The 19,014-nt window shown below is 48.3% G+C and overlaps 1 protein-coding gene across 3 annotated transcripts in view; it reads right to left on the reverse strand.

The window, feature by feature from the left end:
- Positions 1-6,496: 6,496 nt before the first annotated feature.
- ZNF362 (zinc finger protein 362) overlaps positions 6,497-19,014 on the reverse strand; it is a 37,247-nt gene continuing 24,729 nt past the window's right edge. For 2 of the 3 annotated variants that reach the window (XM_049774847.1, XM_049774846.1), the window contains exons 7-10: positions 12,372-12,450; positions 12,106-12,264; positions 8,056-8,106; positions 6,497-7,974 (exon numbers count right to left, since the gene is read on the reverse strand). In XM_049774847.1, coding sequence (XP_049630804.1) covers positions 7,876-7,974; positions 8,056-8,106; positions 12,106-12,264; positions 12,372-12,450 — 388 coding nt within the window. In that variant the 3' untranslated portion in view covers positions 6,497-7,875. Of the gene's footprint in view, positions 8,107-12,105; positions 12,265-12,371; positions 12,451-19,014 lie in introns of all 3 variants that reach the window. The other variant, XM_049774848.1, reaches the window with a different exon arrangement.

Consider the following 19,014-nt stretch of genomic DNA (forward strand, 5'->3'; position numbering starts at 1 on the left):
TCCCGGTGTCCCATCTGGTCCCCCATACCTGCCAGGAGCTATTTCTGAGCAGACAGCCAGGAGTAGCCCCTGAGCAATGCTGGGTGTGCCCCCCCCCCCAAAAAAAGGGGGGGGCCGGAGAGATAGCATGGAGGTAAGGCGTTTGCCTTTCATGCAGGAGGTCATCGGTTCGAATCCCGGTGTCCCATATGGTCCCCCATGCCTGTCAGGAGCAATTTCTGAGCCTGGAGCCAGGAATAACCCCTGAGCACTGCCGGGTGTGACCCAAAAATCACAACAACAAAAAAAAAAAAAAAAAGAAAGAAAAAAAGAAATTTTTAAAATCTCCAACTCATCTGTAAAATAAAAAATTTTTATACTTCCAAGAGACCTATTGCAACAGATACAGCTGTTTAAACTAGCAGATATTTAACTGACACTTTTTCGAGATGTCTCTAATAATGTCCTGACATTTTATCAACAGAGAAAAAAAGCTTCAGGATAGGCTGGAAGACATAGACTTCCACTTTAGTGCTCATTATTAGAATGTCTTAATGTCTTAATTTCTATCTTATTATTTTTATAATAACCTTTAAAGTTTTTGTTCACAGTGATCTGTGGAGAGATAGTTTGGATACCCTACCTAGTTTTGTGATACAAGTTGGACTCCTAATACAGTGCTCATTATGATAATGTTTTAAATATTTTAAATTATTTTATTTTATTATGCCTGCTTGTATGATCTAATGTATTTATCCACAGGGATCCTTGGATAAGACATCTGAATGTCCTGGATAAGACATTTGAATGCCCTGGACTCTTGCTACAGTGCTCAGTCATTGAGTATGTTATTTACAATTTACCTCTGATTCTTGCTAGTTTTATTTTCTTGTGAGTTTTTTTTATTATATTATCTGATTTTGTTCACAACTTGCTTTCAGGAAAGAAACATGGATATCTGAAACTTATGATAATGTACTTTGAGGTGCAGAGTCTTTTTAATAGTGCTCATTAACATATTACTTAATATTCTAGACTTGAAAGTTCTTTTTTGTTTGTTTTTGGGGGGGCCCACACCCATTGACACTCAGGGGTTATTCCTGGCTATGTGCTCAGAAATCCCTCCTGGCTTGGGGGACCATATAGGATTGAACCATGGTCTGTCCTAGGCTAGCACTTGCAAGGCAGACACCTTATCTCTAGCACCACCACTCCAATCTGTAGACTTGAAAATTCTTAAACATTCTTACACCGAACACTGTAATATGAGTCTAGAAAATCCGAGTTCTTTTTCATAAACTTTAAATGACATCACAAGAGCATTTCTGCAGATACACATACACACATACACACTGTTTAAAATAAATTTGCTAAACATTCTAATAATGAGCACTGTAATAAGAGTCTATAGTATCCAAGTTCCTTTTTCATCAACGTGTGTGGACAAAGACATTAGAATATTTTTGCAGACATAATTTGAGAATAAGTTGCTACATAATATACACAATCAAACATCATAGCAATTGGAAAACATTCACTAGAATAGCTGAGAACTTTTAAAACTTTAACAACATTGTGCCTTTCCCCCCCGAATTGTGAAAACTGATATTAAACTACTAAAGTTGGATAGAAAATGTTTCTGTTTGCAGTGGGGCACAGAACAAAACAGTAGCTATAAAATCTAATACAGGTAGACACAGAGTTTAACTAGAATATAATGACGGATGCAAATAGGATCTATAAATTAACCTAGAAGAAAGTTGCAGATGGCTCTGAAAGCAGCTTCTTCTCTGTTGGGCATCTGCAGGGCTTGGATCTTTGATCTTCTCCTTCTGTGTTAGGCTGCTTAGGTCATCTGGGACAGAAAGACCTTAGGTTCCTGGACTGAAAGGACCCTGCTGTTGGTCCCCCTCCAATGGAACTTTTCATTTGACTTCTACCCCATCAGTGACCTCAATAATCTGCTGCAGGTTGGGGGGCCAAGGTCCTCGCACAAAGTACCTTTGGTAGAAAAAAGGCCATAGACCTTGGTCTCTGGGACACTGCTCAGAATCTTCATCTTTCTCCCCTTCACTGCCTGCTTCTGTCCCACCTGAAGGGGCCTCTACCATGTTCAGAACAGGTCCCATGTGCACTGATGTTCTGGTGATAATCAGAACTCAGTCCAGTTCAAGGAGGCTGTGATGGTGATTAGCCACCAGAGGGTCAAAGCACTCACCATCTTTGGAGGGTCTTCTCTGGCCCCTGGGTCCTAAGTCTCTGTTCAAGCAAAATAAAACTAAAGTAAAAATCCCAAATGCTGAGAGATCACTCCACACTCCATGTTTCTAACCCCTTAGGTGAACAGGTTTGTAGAAGCAGGGAAGAAAAAAAAAAAAACCAAGCCAGTCAGGAAAGGATAATCATGGCAACCATAGCCTTTTCCCTCATGCTCTCCACTTTCTCTCAAAAGCCAGAACTCCCCCCCCCCTTTTTTTTTTTTTTGGTTTTTGGTTTTTGGGTCACACCCAGCAGTGCTCAGGGGTTACTCCTGGCTCTACACTCAGAAATTGCTCCTGCAGGCTCGAGGGACCATATGGGATGCCAGAATTCGAACCACCATCGCCTTACCTCCATGCTATCTCTTTGGCTCCCCAGAACTTCCCTTTCTTTATTCAAATAAATTCCCAATAACAGGAGCAGGAAGGTTGTGGGACAAAAGTACTATTCAGCATTGTTGTATATCAAAGGAAGATTTTTACAGAAGGAGAAAGTTGGGGAACACCTTTGTTTGGGGTTAATAACTAGCATTATCTTACACATATCCTCTTTTTTCTTCAGTGATGACCCTGCTTGAGGGCCACACAGGACTCTGCAGGAGCCCTCAATCACCATATACTTCAGTTCTAGAAACTAAGATGTGGCATCTCTTCTAACTGTGCACATAACTACAAACAAGTTTCTTAAATCTGGTGCATGCAAAATATGTGCAAGTGTCATCCTCCTTGAAGCAGTGATTGAAGTGTTCTAGAAAGCATCATCTACCTGTTCTGTTTGCCTGTTCCTTCCCCCAGGAAGTTCTTGGAGTGCCAAGGGTTCACAAGTACAAAGCTTCTTGCCTCTGAAAGGAAGAAATGGAGCCCAGTGGATGGAGGCCTCCTGGGGAGGGGCTCACAGAAGCTGCAGGGATAGACAGAGGGGAAGGCCTCTTTGAAAAGAGTTGGCGAGGCTTACTGAGGGGGGGGGGGCTTGGTGCTGAGACAGAAATGACAAGGGAAATAAGCCTCTCTGCAGCTTAGCTTCATCCCTAGCCATTCACACAACCCGAAGTTGACACCGTTCTCATTACTTCTGTCAGGGTCCTCGTGGCCAGTGGAAATCCTGAACATCCAGGGAACTGAGTTGTAGCAGACTCCCAGTCCCCCAAGTGTCAATGCTCTATGTCAAACCTCTACCCCTCCCAACAGCCCCACCCAGACAGTTGAATCAGGGTGCCACTGCCAGGGATTTTCCCAAATATTTCCAACTGTTGAGTCGGGGGTCACTGTAGATCAAGGGTGTGGCTCAGGGGTTGAGTGCATGACTCGCTTGCCTGACTTGGATCAGACTTGCCCAGACTTGGATCCCCAGTACCACACACACACACACACACACACACACACACACACACACACACACACACAGATAAGAAGCTCCTAGATGCATCAGTGGGTACTTAACTGAGATTTAACGCATACAGATTCACTTAATTCTCAGAAAACTGGACACTGTTTCCCTTATTTTATGTGAGAAAATGAGAGATTAAGAAACTTAACCAGGGCCCGGAGAGATAGCACAGTGGCATTTGTCTTGCAAGCAGCCGATTCAGAACCAAAGGTGGATGGTCCTAATCACCCCGAGCCTCACCAGGAGTGATTCCTGAGTGCAGAGCCAAGACTAAACTGTAAGCACTAGAGAGAAGAGGAGAAGAGAAGAGAAGAGAAGAGAAGAGAAGAGAAGAGAAGAGAAGAGAAGAGAAGAGAAGAGAAGAGAAGAGAAGAGAAGAGAAGAGAAGAGAAGAGAAGAGAAGAGAAGAGAAGAGAAGAGAAGAGAAGAGAAGAGAAGAGAAGAGAAGGAAGAGAAGGGCCCGGAGAGATAGCACAGCGGTGTTTGCCTTGCAAGCAGCTGATCCAGGACCAAAGGTGGTTGGTTCGAATCCCGGTGTCCCATATGGTCCCCTGTGCCTGCCAGGAGCCATTTCTGAGCAGACAGCCAGGAGTAACCCCTGAGCACCGCCGGGTGTGGCCCAAAAAAAAAAAAAAAATAAGGAAGAGAAGAGAATAGAGGGAGAGGGAGAGGAGAGGAGAGGATAGGAGAGTAGAGGAGAGGAGAGGAGAGGAGAGGAGAGGAGAGGAGAGGAGAGGAGAGGAGAGGAGAGGAGGGAGAGGGGAGGGGAGGGGAGTAAAGAAGGAAAGTGAAGCCAAATATTACACAACTCATTAAGTCAGTATCTTAAATTCGCTGATATGAGGACAAGAAACTTAGGCAGAAGAGTGAAGTCAGGGACATAGGCTGCCACGATTCTTTTCTTTTCCTCTGCTTCTCTCTGTTCTTCCTGTTCTGCTGTGTCTGGCCAGTCACCCAGACCCCCCCAGAGCACAGGATTTTCCAGATCAGGTACCCCATCATCTCCGAATTTGTTCTGAATTCATGGAGTTGAAGAATCTGATTAGGGTTGGCCTAGAGGGTACTAGAGTTTCTTTTTCTCTTGGAGAAAAAGAAAAAACTACCAGTTTCCCTGGTGTAAATGCCAACATGGCTGATTTCAAACCACAGCACTCTTCAGAGCCAGGAAGCGGCATACTCTCAGGAGCCAAGACATCATCACACACCACTGACACCCCTGGCGCCAGAATGCAGATGTCCACGGCTGCCATTTGGCTGAGGCTGAAAAAGAATCATGTGGTCCATTTCAGAGATTTGACATGGAGGTTCCTACCTTTGTCCTTGGCTGTTTGGTCACGCCACATTTGTTCTACCTATGATGACATTCAGGATTTAGACCCTGCTCTTAAGTTTAATTCGTGACTTAAGGACTAAGAATTAAGCCATCAGGTACAGACATTGTGTTGGATGGTTGACTCTGGACCATCAATTTGAGCTGAGAAGACAAAACCCAATTAGACTTTGGCTGGGGTGTCTGGGAAAAATACTAACTGGAAATCTAGGGCCACAAGGCCAGAACTGCTGATGCCAAAGGGGTGAGGAGAAAGCTGAACAAAGTCACGTGAAGGGCCAGGTACCAGCATCACTTACACCTTCTGCTCTCTTCTGTTGCTATACAGAGATAACACCCAGCTTTACTCAAAACAAAGACTCTGCCTTAACCTCCTCTTTCCCTTCACCCATCCCCTTTGAGATATAAAATATAAAAGACCCAGGGCCAGAGAGATAGAACAGCGGCATTTGCCTTGCAAGCAGCCGATCCAGGACCTAAGGTGATTGGTTCAAAACCCGGCGTCCCATGGTCCCCCGTGCCTGCCAGGAGCTATTTCTGAGCAGATAGCCAGGAGTAACCCCTGAGCACTGCCAGGTGTGGCCCCCCCAAAAAATATAAGACCCACCTAGGCTTGCTTAGCATGAGATAGGTCTATTACTCTACCCACCCTCTCCAGTGTGGATTGAGCTCTTGTTCTGCGAGGCTGGAAGCCCCCTGACCATGCCTTTCCCGTCCCATGACTGTCTTGGCTTATTAATTTTTGCGGAATCCTGCTTCAGACTCGTTCTCCCAGGGTTGGATTACAGCAAGTAGAGCCCTTACTCTCTCTCTCTTATGCCAGAACAATGAACCCACTCATTTGGGGTCCTGTCAGAGCAGCCAAGTGTCACCCTCGGGACTGTGGGGTTCAGGCTGGCCACCCTATGCCACAGGCACCTGCCTGTCTCTCCACTATGTCTAGCCTAGACCAACCTCAGGGGACTTAATTCCTACACTTTCCTCTTTGGAAACCAAATCATTGACCTTGATAGGAAGTTTGTATGAAAGGTACTGATTCCCTGTCCTTCTGAGACCCAAGGTAGGTAGCTGCAGTAATGGCCCCATCCGAGTGACAAGGCTTCTGGACTGGACAAATCTGGGTGGAATTTATGTCCCCACCACTTTATTGCAACAGGATTCTTGGGCAAAAACAAAACACCTGAAACAACAAAAACCCACTTCTTAGTTTGCTGCCCACTTCCCAGTAGGCTGTGCCCACACTGAGCTCAACAGGGGTCCTGGGCCAGGACTGGGCATGGGGAGCTTGGCATGTGCGTTGCCCAGCTCATACACGGAGGACTCACTCATACAGCCCACCCTGTGCAGGTACAATTTATTCTTCACAACAGAGAAATACAAAAAGCAGAGGGCTGGGAGCACTTTTGTTTCTGTAGTGTTCCTTCCCTGTTGGACTTTCACTTTGCTCCCTGCCACCCTTTCTGAAACAGATCCCGAACTGGTCTCAGGGGACACAAGGGCCACCCTCCCTACCACCACGAGGCAAACTGAGAAGCCGACAAACTGTTTTCTCTTTTTTAATAAGGTAACTAGTTCTAAATATGGTGGCTTGGAGGTCCCATAGAAAAAAGCAAAGGGGTGTTAACAGTATGTATAACAGCATATTTACAGGGTAGTAACATGCGGACAAAAAGCTACAATACTGAGTATCAGACGACGCAAGTCAAACAAAGGGGTGGGGGTAGAGAACCCCACGGGAAAAGAAACCCCAGGAAACGTTAAACTGGTAAATCAATGGCGAGTTAAGGCTTAAAAAGTGTATAAAAATAACACAGTTAATATTCAAAACGGAACTCCAGATACAGAATATATAGATGAGCTTCTGTCTAGTTTTCTTTCTTCTTTCCCGAGGGCTTACGGGGGCTTCGCCGGGCTCTGTACATGGTTCCTATATACATGGACACGCATGGCTTTCAGATTGGGTGTGTGTGTGTGTATGTCTATGTGTGTGTGTGTGTGTATGTGTCTGTAGGGGCTGAGGACAGGGTCTGCTCCTGGAACCCTGCTCCCAAGAGTCCCTTTCCTGTTGGGGGGCTTAGGGCTGGGCTAGCCACTCCACCCCATGGCAGGGAAGACAGATAACTCCTCTCTGGGCATTGCCCCAACTGGAAGGGATAATAAGGTGGTCTTCACCCCAGGTCTGCTCCCTCCCCCTCTCCCTGCCCACAGCCTGGTGTGGTGGGAGAGGTAGCCAATAGGATTCCTGGCCAGCACCGAGGTAGACAGGGGACAATGGTCAGAGCTACAGGGACCAGGTCTAACCCAACCCACTGACACCCGCTTAACTGGGCCTACATCCAGCCCAGCCCACGCTGAACCCTTTGGTCCTGCCCACCTCCTGGCCCTCTCTCCTTTTGCCGCCTGAAGCCTGGACAGCCCTGGTCGCTGCCACATCCCTCTGCTTTGTGATACACAGGGAATGACTCCAGACATTCCAACAGGGTGCCCTGGGTGAGCGAGCAGTTCCCACCAGCTACGTCCAGCCCCCTCCCATGGTAGCTTCCATGCATCTGCAGTCCAGGCCTGGGCCTTCCCTGGAGACCTGAGGCTGTGGCAAGAGAAGGTCCCCGCTGCCCTCTGGTTCTCTGTGTCCATCTGTCCAATTCTTTTCATTTCTCGGTCTTAGCAGCACCAACTTCTTGGCCAATAAATATCTTTTTTTTTGTTATTTCCAAAACAAACTTAAAAAAAAAAAAAAACAGTGAAGAAAGTGAAAGGTGGGGAACAAAAAGAAAACCCAACAGAGAGGTTCAAAGTGCTCGGAGATCGTCTTTGGATGCCACCAAAACAGTCCAGAATCTTGCAGGTGACCTAGCCGCCCCGGAACCACAGCTGGACTGGCCCGGCTCCTGCAGCTGAGGCTTTCTGGAAGGTCCGGAAGGTCATGAGAGAGAGAGCTCGGCTGTTCCTGGATGGCCCCTGGAGGGAGGTGGGGCCTGGTGCTGCCTGCGTCTGTGTCTGCCAGTGGGCAGGGTGGGGCGCTGCCAGGGGTGGGCTCAGATGAGAGAAATTCGCACCGGGATACCGGGGGATTCCGTCCTCTGGGGCGAGTGATGGCTTACCAGGTGCTCCACCACTGTGTGTTTGGACATGTGCTTCATCAGGTAGGTCTCCTGTGGGCAGAGCAGAGGGGAGAGGCAGAACACTGTTTAGCATGCTGCAGGGGACAAGGGAACCCAAAAGAGGCTGCAATTCCCTCCGCGGCCACGGGAGGGCACCAAGGTTAGAGGGCTAGCGGTCGCAGTTGGGGGTTCAGATAAGCAACCAACATTAGTTCTGGGGCCACTACCACCAGGGATGAGGCCTGGCTCTCCTAGCTGGACAGCTGGCGGGCACCAGGCAGGCCAGATCAGCTGCCATTAACGAACTGGGTGTGCTGATCACGCCTCAGCCTGCCCTAGGGTGGAGCCTCACAGTCCCCATGCAGCTGCTGCTCCCAGAAAGTAGAAACAACAGGCCTGCAGGTTCAAGCTGGATTGTTTCTCAGACCTGAAACCTGAGACCAATTATCCCACCCCTTAAACCTGGGTCTCTCCAAAAAGCAGGAATGGGAAGAATCAGCTACTACGTGGGGTTGCTCTGGTGGCTTCGGCCTCAAACCACCCCCCATGCATACACTTCCCTGGTCTCATGGGTGTGTCTGAGCAGAATAAATGGGGTCTTCTCATGAGCTCTGCTGAATCTGACGGGCTCCCACAACTGGGTGTTGGGAGCCAAGGCCACCTACAGGCCCACGAGAACCCCATGAAGTTATGAGGTGGGATTTGGGGTCTCATGTTCACTCTGTGATCTTCTGCCTCAATTTGCTCAGAGCCAGCAGAGCAAGCCATAATTTATGCTCTAACACTTCTTGGAGGGGGCTAGAGTAATAATACAGAAGGTAGAGCATTCCCAGTATCCCATATGGTGTCTCAAGCAGGAATGACCCCTGCGCACAGAGCCAAGACTAACCCCTGAGCACTGCCAAGTGTCTCCTCCAAACCAAATTGAAGCAAAACAAAATGTCTCGAAGGGGGCCTGAGTGATAGCACAGTGGTAGGGCATTTGCCTTGCACATGGCCAACCCCGGATGGACCCCGGTTCAATTCCCGGCATCCTATATGGTCCCTCGAGCTTGCTAGGAGTGATATCTGAGCACAGAGCCAGGAATAACCCGAGCACTGCTAGGTGTGATCCAAAAACCCAACCCCCTCCAAAAAAAACCCAACTTCTTGGAGGGAGGCAACCAGCAAAGTCCAAGTTTAGGTACTCAGGGGATCATAAGGTGCCCTCCCCAGCCCTAAAAAAAACTTCTTCAATAAATAAATTGCAAAGGGGAAAAAAGAAATGAAAAAACTGTAGATGAAAACATATCATGAGTCAGTGCATTCTAGGGATCTGATTCATATTTTAATTTTTTTAGTAAAATAAGTTTTATTTTAAGAAAGATAGTTTACTTATTTAAATAAACTTAGTTAGGAGAGAGAGGTAGATTCATGTTCGAGAGAGACTATAGCTTATCCAAAGAGGAAAAGGCCTCTTGTTCAAATCTAGATTTAAAAAGTCAAGCAGGGTGAGGCAGTACAAGAGGCCCCAGTTGGAGCCCAGCAACTGAGTCTGAGCTCCTCATCACCACCAGGGGTCACTCCTGAGCACAGAGTCAGAAATAACCTCCTGAGCACCAAAAACCCCAAACAAAACAGAACAATACAACTAATTAAATAAAACAAAGATGTCCATAAATATGAAAATCTAAATGCAGGGGATAGAGAGATAGCACAGCGGTTGGGCGTTTGCCTTGCACGCAGCTGATCCAGGACGGACAGTGGTTCAAATCACGGCATCCCATATGGTTCCCTGTGCCTGCCAGGAGTGATTTCTGAGTGCAGAGCCAGGAGTAATCCCTGAGCGCTGCCGAGTATGTCCCCAAAACAAAACAAAAAATCTGAATGCCGATGGGGTACTTGCGATTCAGAACTTGTGGTGATCTATAAGGCTTAATAAAGATAATGTGGTGGGGCCGGAGAGATAGCATGGAGGTTTGCCTTTCATGCAGAAGCACAGTGGTTCAAATCCCGGCACTCCAGCACCCCGGCACCCCGTATGGTCCCCTGTGCCTGCCAGCGGCGATTTCTGAGCATAGAGCCAGGAGTAACCCCTGAGCGCTGCGGGGTGTGACTCAAAAACAAACAACAACAACAAAAAGATAAGGTGGGTGTAGGAGAAGTTCAAAGAATTTTCAGATAAAACCAAACGATACAGTTTTACATCACTAAAGTGTGTGTGTGCTCCTAGGTTACCTCTACTCTGCCACTCCCTCATCCCCTATCCAGTCAAAATAAGGATCAGCTAAGTCAGAATTGGTCAGGGGCCTGATAGGACCGTGTTATATTTTTACATATTTATGTTTTTGATTTTAGTGGGGAGGCAATTTGATTTTGTTTTTGAGTGAAAACCATCAGTGCATAAGGGTTACTTCTGGCTCTGTGCTCAGGAGTCACTCCCAAGTCCAACCAGGGTTGGCTTCATGTAAGGATATGTTATCTCTCCAACTCCTACATACTAGTTCAAAAATGTAAATATAAAATGTAATTTAAAAAACATCAAGCAGGGGCTGGGTAGGTGGCGCTGGAGGTAAGGTGTCTGCCTTGCAAGCGCTAGCCAAGGAAGGACCGCGGTTCGATCCCCCGGCGTCCCATATGGTCCCCCCAAGCCAGGGGCGATTTCTGAGCACATAGCCAGGAGTAACCCCTGAGCGTCAAACGGGTGTGGCCCAAAAACCAAAAAAAAAAAAAAAACCATCAAGCAGAAAAGTGGTGATTGGTGAATCCTGTTCTACAGTATCCAATTCAGCTCCTAACTCAGCACCCAAGTTCACACACTCCCCTGAAAATTGCAGCAAAGAACATCCTCTCTCTCAGCCGGCATTGGAGGAAGATATCAAGAGTAGGGTGTCATCTCTCTGGGGCTCCCCACAGGCCTCACCCCAGCAGGCTCTGCCCTCTCTCAGACTCTCAGCTTCCTGTGCCCTTTGACCTCTGGGGAACGATGAACTCAAAGCTTCTACATGGCCCCGACTGGCCCCAACAGGGACAATGAGGGCACTACCCCAATCTCGTCCTTACAGGGACATCCGGTCGGCCTGACCATCCCTGCCTTCCCTCTGCCAAGAACTTTCCAGGCTGCCTCGGGCCGCCCTGTGACTCACCCCACTTCCCTTCCTGAAACACCCCATCTCCTCAGGGCTCAGGGAAGGAGCAGCCACTCCCGCAGGGTTCTTGCCCTCCTCTCTCCCTGTTCACTGTCCCAAAATGGTTGCCCAGAGTATCCCTTTGTCTAATGGTCCACCTGAGGTTTTGCCCTGTCCCTCTGTCCCTACAGCTACCATCTTTCCATTGGTCTTCAGTGGCCCCCAGGACATCTAACAAAGTCTGGGGGCACTTCTCAGAGGCCAAGGATGCTGTTCACCCCCGACACCCCATGGAGCAGCCTCCAGCGTACAGGTCCAACCCAGTGTCCATGTGAACTACAGGGGCAGCCAGGGCCATAATCTGTCTTTGGGTCTTTGTGAGTGTGGTGGCTTGATTCATCACCTGTTCTCTCACCTCATGAGTGCCCACCTGATTCTTCTAAGGGCAAGTGTGGGCACTCTGTACCATGAGACCAGATGAATGAGTGTGTGTGGTTGCTAAGGCATTGCCTTTGCCAGCCAGCACATCACCCTGCCTCGTTTTGCAGACGAGGAAACTGAGGCTCAGTGATCTCTATCTGGGGTCACACGGGGACCCGTTAGAAGCACACCCCTAAGGTGTTCCTGGACTGGCTTTCCTGGGTGCTGAAAGGCCCTTGTTTAGGGAAACCCCCTCCCCAGGGCCTGGATGCTATGACGTTTTCTGGACTCAAGCTTCACTTATGAGCTGAGGGTGGCACTGGGCTCAGTTATTGCGCCCCCTCGTGGCCTTGTTACATCTCCCCCAATGGGGAAAGACTAGATAGAAGGGGCCAGGTTCTCCGTGCCTCCCCGACACCTCCTCTGGAACCCAGAGACTGCCTAAGCACATGGCTGTGAACTGGAGACGAACTGGTGGATACCGGGGAGAGGGCAGGAAGCTGGGCCCCCCTAAGGCACTCACCGAGGTGTAGGCCCGCCCACACATGCTGCAGCAGTAGGCCTTGGCGTGCTTGATGGCGTGGGCTGACAGGTGGATTTGCAGGGAGGCGGAGTCCGAATAGGCCCGGTAGCAGTTGGGACACTTGTAGGGTTTGTCCTTGTTGTGCTGGCGCTGGTGAGACTGGGGAGGATGGGGAGGGTGTAGAGGGGGTGTCAGAAGTGAACAGGGCTCCTCCAGCCTTCCCCTTCCCTTGTGTTCTCTCTGGCTGGCAGAAGCCAGGCACTCACCTGGAGGTTGGAGAGCTGAGTAAAAGCCTTTTCGCAGCCGGGATGTGGGCACTTGTAGGGTCTGTCGCCTGTGTGGATTCTGCAAGGGAAAATCCAGTGAGGTGTGGTCCCTAACAGATACTCTCTGGCCAGTGCCAGGTCCCCTTGAGCCTTAGGCTGACCAGAACCATGCCTGTGGCTCCCAGGAATCCCTAACAGCCCTCAGGGTGAGTCTTCCTTCTCTGGTGTCTCCCACAGCTGCCCCCCAACCTCCAACACCCCCAGCCTTTCCCTCCTCACACAGAAACCTGACTGGGGCAGTGAGAACATTGGTGCTGTCTGGGCTACATGCTGCCCCCCAATGAAGCTTACATGTCAAGTCCCACTGGGGCAAACACAGGACTCCAGGCTGGCCACCGTCCTTTAGGAAATATTTGCTCCTCCATGGCTCTGCTTCTCCCCACACTGGGCTCATATCAAGAGTGGTACTTTGGTTCCCCCAACTCCTGAGAGGATTCTGCTAGGTGGCCCTGCAAGCTAGCCTCCTTCTCTGTTTCCAATTCCTGAGGTTTCATCTTAGCTCTAACAATCACCAATCAAGGGTGACTCTGGTAAATCACTCAATCCTCATTCTTCTCTACAAAACAAGTATAAAAATGCTTGGTTCATGGAAGTTGGAGTGATAGTGCAGTGGATAGAGCACTTGCCTTGCATGTGGCCAACTCGGGTTCGATACCCAGCACCCCTTAGGGTCACCCACACATAGCCAAGGATGATTCCTGAATATAGAGCCAGGAATAACCCTTGAGCATTGCCAGGTGTGACACAAAAACAAAACACTTGACCTCAGCATTAAGTGATATGCCCAAACTCAGCCAGGATTATTATTCATTCATTTTAGTACACCCGGCACCAGGAGAAGTTTGGAATCAGTCAGCAAACAAAACAAACTCAGACCACTGTTGTGTGGAAGCAAAAATGAGCAAGGGGAAGTGCACGCAGTTAGTGCAGTAGAAAAACAGAATGAGGTAGTGGCTGGCCTGAGCCATGGAGGGAAGGGGGTAGGGTCTGGAAGGAGGGGTGCAGGGTACAGAAAGAGAGGTATAGAGTGGGTGGGTGGGGTTCAGGGTGCAGAGGGATGGGTACAGTGTGAGGAGGGAAGGGTACACTGTGAGGAGGGAGGGGAATGGGATGAAGAGGGAAGGGTGCAGGTGACAGAGGAAAGAGTTCAGGGTGAGAATGACAGGGTGCAGGATAAGGAAGAAGGGCTGCAGGGTGCAGAGGGGGTACAGGGTGTGGTAATAGGCAGAGCTTCTTTGTCAGGAAGTGACTTTGAGGCAATGTGCTGAAGATCCTTGGTGTGCTTTGGGTTATCTTGTGGGGACTGGGGAGAAGATGATTCTGGCACTAGGTATTGAGCCCCAAGGCCTCTGTCCTCAAGTCCCTGGCCAGGTCCATTTGCATCACCAGCATCCCTGGAGGCAGCCACCTTTGAGTATGCATGGTGGTAGGAACCTGAACTGCAGCAACCCCCGTCCAATCCCACCTTCCAAACCTGGGCTTGCTCCACCCTTGGGCAGGCCAAGGGCTGGTGGGGTATGTTGGGGGCACTTCCACAGTTGCAAAGATACCTGAGGGCAGGTGTAGGGGATTCCTGCTTATGGCCAGTTCACCTAGCTGCTCTGCCTACAGTCTTCTAATCTAGAAGGGAATAGAAGGGGCCAGGCTCTCCATGTCTTCCCCACATCTCCTCTGGAACCCAGAGACTGCCTAAGCACATGGCTGTGAACTGGAGATGGGTTGGTGGACACCCTACCCATGCTCAGGACAGGGCCCAGCCTACGGGCTACACAGACTTATCAGTGCTGGCTGGCTAAGTTTTCAGAGCCCCCTTTCTGGGGTTGGAAAGGTGATCGCATTGCATTTGACTGACCCTGGTTCTATCTTGGCATCTTAATGGTCCCTCGAGCACCACCAGAAGTAATTTCTGAGTACAGAGCCATGTAACTCCTGAATATCCCCCAGCTGTGCCCCCACCCCAACCAATACAAAACAAAAAAAAGTCCTGTTCAACCTGCAGTGCTCAGTGTCTCATCTCTGGGGATCGTGTCCAGGCTATAGTATCTCCCAGGTCAGGTCTGAGAGATTATTTGGGCTGACTGTTATCTGCTGCCAGGGCCCCCCATTGCACCCCATCCTGTTCCCTCCATTAACAAGGAGCCAAGGGGACTTGAACCCATAAAGTATATATACTGCCCCCAAATCCTCCACCAGGCTCACTTTTCCACATGTTACTGACACCTCCCAAGCAACTGATGGCTGAAATGGAGGTCCCAGTGGGAAGTGCCTCCATGACTCCCAACAGCCTGAGCAGCTGGTATGGGCTTAGCATCTTCTGCTTCTGAGTATGGGCAGTGCCAGGGCCTCCTTCACCATCACTAACCACCGCTCTTCAGGGCATAGACATGTTAATGGGGAGGGAGGTCAGCACCCCACAGGTTGACATAGTTCAAGCAGTTCCTCAGTGTGGCCCTCAGCACCCCCACCACTGGGGGCCGGGGGGGGGGGGGACACTTGCTGATGGACTGACCGATGGGACCTTCCTCAGAGCTCAACAACAGCACACCTTGGCCATCTGTCTCCCCAGACTTACACAGCAGCAGCCAGGCTTCAGACCTGGCCCATCTCTATCCAGCAGCTGCCACAGAGGACACAGCCCCGCTCCCCAGTAAGGCCTCCAAATCCCCTCCAGATGCAAATCCCAGCAGGGGACCCTCTCAACTCAGCCCAGTAAATGAAACCTTGGGTCCACTGTTTCTCTTTCTCACCCAGGAAGTAGGGAGATACCCCTGGGCTCTGCCCTCACAACCCACAGAGTCCCTCTGGATCAGGTCTGATCCTGCAGTCCCAGACCAGGTCGCAGCATGGGCACCTCTGAGTCTGTCTGTCTCTAGCTGTGGATCTGTCCCTGCCTTCAGTGCCCGGCATGGCACTAGCCTTGGGGAACCACTGGGGGAACCCACCAGGTGCTAGCTGCCTGCTCCCACAGATACCTGGGGCCTCGGTTACTGAATTTCAGAAGGCCAGGTGAAAGCCAAGCCAGATGTTGAACCCAGAATGGCTGCACGCAAGACAAACACTGTGCTCTTTCTCTGGCCCTGACTTGAGGGCACTTGGAACATTCACTTCTGTTACTGGGGTAGGACACAGTGGTTGAACTCTATGTGCCACCGCATAGATGACTAATAATCTAGTCTCTAAATGTTGCTAAGACCCTCATAAGTTGCTTTCTCACAAATATAGGCTTAAATCATCTTAAAAAATATTGAGGGGGAAAGATTCAGAGAGAGAGAGAGAGAAATCTGTGTCCAAAGAAATGCAGAGAAATTCCTGGTCAGGGAATATTCTGACAAAATAACCTTCAGAACCTATTAATTGCTTTTTTATTTTTTTGCACATTATATATTTATATATAATATGTACTGATGTAATAATAATATTATATATATACATTTTGTACATTATATATTTATATATAATTTCTTGCATTTGCATTACTGCTGGGATAAAACCCAGGGCCTCACACATACGAGGCATGTACTATATAGCCCAAGTCAACTCTCATTAACTCTAAATAGTATTTTTAAACTTTTTAAATTTCTGAAGATACTTTTTAAATTTTTAAGATATTAGGGGTCTTAGTAGTTATTATTTGTTTTTGTTTGTTTTGTTTTTGTTTTTGTTTTGGGTCACACCTGGCAGCGCTCAGGGGTTCCTCCTGGCTCTACGCTCAGAAGTCGCTCCTGGCAGGCTCCCGGACCATATGGGATGCTGGGATTTGAACTGCTGTCCTTCTGCATGCAAGGCAAATGCCCTACCTCTATGTTATCTCTCCGGTCCCTGTAGTTATTATTTGTTACAATGTTTTTCTCCCTCCCTCCCTCCCTTCCTTCCCTTCCTTCCTTTCCTTTCCTTTCCTTCCTTCCTTCCTTCCTTCCTTCCTTCCTTCCTTCCTTCCTTCCTTCCTTCCTTCCTTCCTTCCTTCCTTCCTTCCTTCCTTCCTTCCTCCCTCCCTCCCTCCCTCCCTCCCTCCCTCCCTCCCTCTTCAGTTTTTGGGCTGCACTCATAGGCACTTGGGGGTTATTCCTGGCTCTGCACTTAGAAATTGCTCCTGGCAGGATCAGGAGACCATATGGGATGCTGGGAATCAAACTGTGGTCAGTCCTGGGTTGGTCACATGCAAAGCAAACATCCTACCCCTGTGCTATTACTCTGGCACTACTATGTTTATTTTCAACTAGGCAGATGTGGGTGCCCTGGTCCCTCAACCACTTTCCTACTATTGCCTTTCTAAAATTCAGGCTCCAGTTCAGAGTAATAAAGTGATCTGATTATCTTTTATACACCCAAATATCCTTGGAGTTTCCAGATGGTAGCTGGGCAACACCAAAGCTCCCTTGCTTTAGAGCATGTTTGATATTTGCCAAAACTTAAAATGAGATTTTTCCTATGAAGTTACTAGTATAAGAAAGTTAGGGGAGGAGGAGAGAGATAGTGGAGTGGGTAAGGCACTTGCCTTACATGCAGCTGACTTGGGTTTGATCTCCTGGTATCAAATATGATCCCAGGAGCCCTGCAAAAGTGTTCCCTGAGTGTAGAGCCAGGTGTAAGCCCTGATTTCAGCCAGTGAGTTCCCCACAATAAAATAAAGTTGGCAAAAGTGACCCCTGAGAACAGAACCAGGTGTGGTTCCAAAACAAAAACAAACAGAAAACAATGAAAGTTGGCAAATCAAAAGAGAAGCTCAATCTCCCTGAGTTAATTTTACATGCATAATTATATATAATATATATAAATATAGTGATATCATATATAATTATATGGTGTATAATTATATGTACTATAAATACATAGATGTATTTATATTTATAAAAATACATATATGTATTTTTAACATGGAGAAAAAAAACCAATAACTTATTTCATGTTCAGAGACTAGCACAATAATAATCAAGAAAAAAATACTTCAAAGATTTTTTCTAGTTAAGCTGTTCAGATTAGTGACGATCATAACAAGCACATTGTGAAAAAAAAAATCATAGGACTTTGAAGATAGATGGGCATCCCTCTACCCCACTGCTCCTAATCCAAAAAACCCTGCAGAACCGTTAGCTCCTCCACTCTGAGACAGTGATGATGATCATTAATGATTTCAGAGTCCCCTTTATTTCCAATTAGTCTACTTCCCTTCACACCTGCCTGGAGGCCTCTGAGTCTTCTGAGCACACATCAAAGCCCACAGCTCAGTGAAAGGCTGAACCACAAGCACCTGGTTTTTTATACCTTGAAGAAGGAACCAGAGGGGACCAAGGCCAGCACTGCCCTCCGCCAAAGCAGGACCAACAGTCTTTAGCTCAGGAGCCAGGAAGATAAACCAAAGGTAGATTGGTCAGGTTTTACATGCCAGGGGCCAGGCTTAATCCCTGGCACCACTGAGGCCCCAAATCAGGTAGCCTCATGTGACTCCTGACCTCACCCCAGCATTAAGCTGGGAATAGTCCCTGAGGATTGCCAGGTGTGGTGCAAAAACCAAACAGATAGAAAGAGTGTTGAGTTCAGAACTAGGGGCCAGAGAAACAGCACAGCAGCAGGGCATTTGCTTTGCATGCAGCCGATACAGGACAGACCAGTGGTTTGAATCCTGGCATCCCATATGATCTCCTGAGACTGCCAGGAGCGATTTCTGAGCGCAGATGCAGATCCGAGAGTAGCCCCTGAGCACCACCGGGTGTGACCGAAAAAACAAACAAACAAACAAAGTAGATAACTTTTGCAAAGTAGTTTAACACAAGATTTGCAGGACAGGAATGAGCATTTGTAACTGGATAAGTGGTTTTAATATTCTATATTCCTAACGGCATATGAGGAGGAAGGAGAGGAGAGAGAGAGAGAGAGAGAGAGAGAGAGAGAGAGAGAGAGAGGAGAGAGAGAGAGAGAGGAGAGAGAGAGAGGGAGGGGGAGAGAGAGGGAGAGGGAGAGAGGGGGGAGGGGGGAGAGAGAGGGAGAGAGAAAGAGAAAGAGAAAGAGAAAGAGAGAGAGAGAGAGAGAGAGAGAAATATGGGATCAACTCCTGGCACTGCATAGTCTCAAATTAGGGCAACCCCTGAGCACTGCTTAGTGTGACCTAATAAAATATCCCTTAAATAGTGCCTGCTTTTAATTAACCCTTCAGAATCTGGGGGAAGGCTACTATACAAAGTTAACAGATAAACTCAATGAATTATAAAGGAAAAAATTTAAAGTACTAGTTTGACTGAAAAAAAGTATTCCCCTTGGCTACTGAAATAATTGCTAAAAAACATTTTAGGAGGATTAGAGAGATAAAGTACCTGCCTTCATAAAGCTGACCCCTGGCACCACATATGATCTCTAAGGCCTGCCAGGAGTGATTCCTGAGTACAAAGCCATAGCAAGTCCTGAGCATGCCAGGTGGATCCAGAAACACTCTCTCTCCCCTTTCCTCTCTCCTCTCTCCTCTCTTCTCTTCTCCTCCTCTTTTTTTTTTTTTTTTTTTTTTTAGTTTTTGGGTCACACCCGGCGGTGCTCAGGGGTTACTCCTGGCTGTCTGCTCAGAAATAGCTCCTGGCAGGCACAGGGTACCATA

Source organism: Suncus etruscus, chromosome 6 (genome assembly GCF_024139225.1).
Source record: "Suncus etruscus isolate mSunEtr1 chromosome 6, mSunEtr1.pri.cur, whole genome shotgun sequence".
Classification (NCBI taxonomy): Eukaryota; Metazoa; Chordata; class Mammalia; order Eulipotyphla; family Soricidae; genus Suncus; species Suncus etruscus.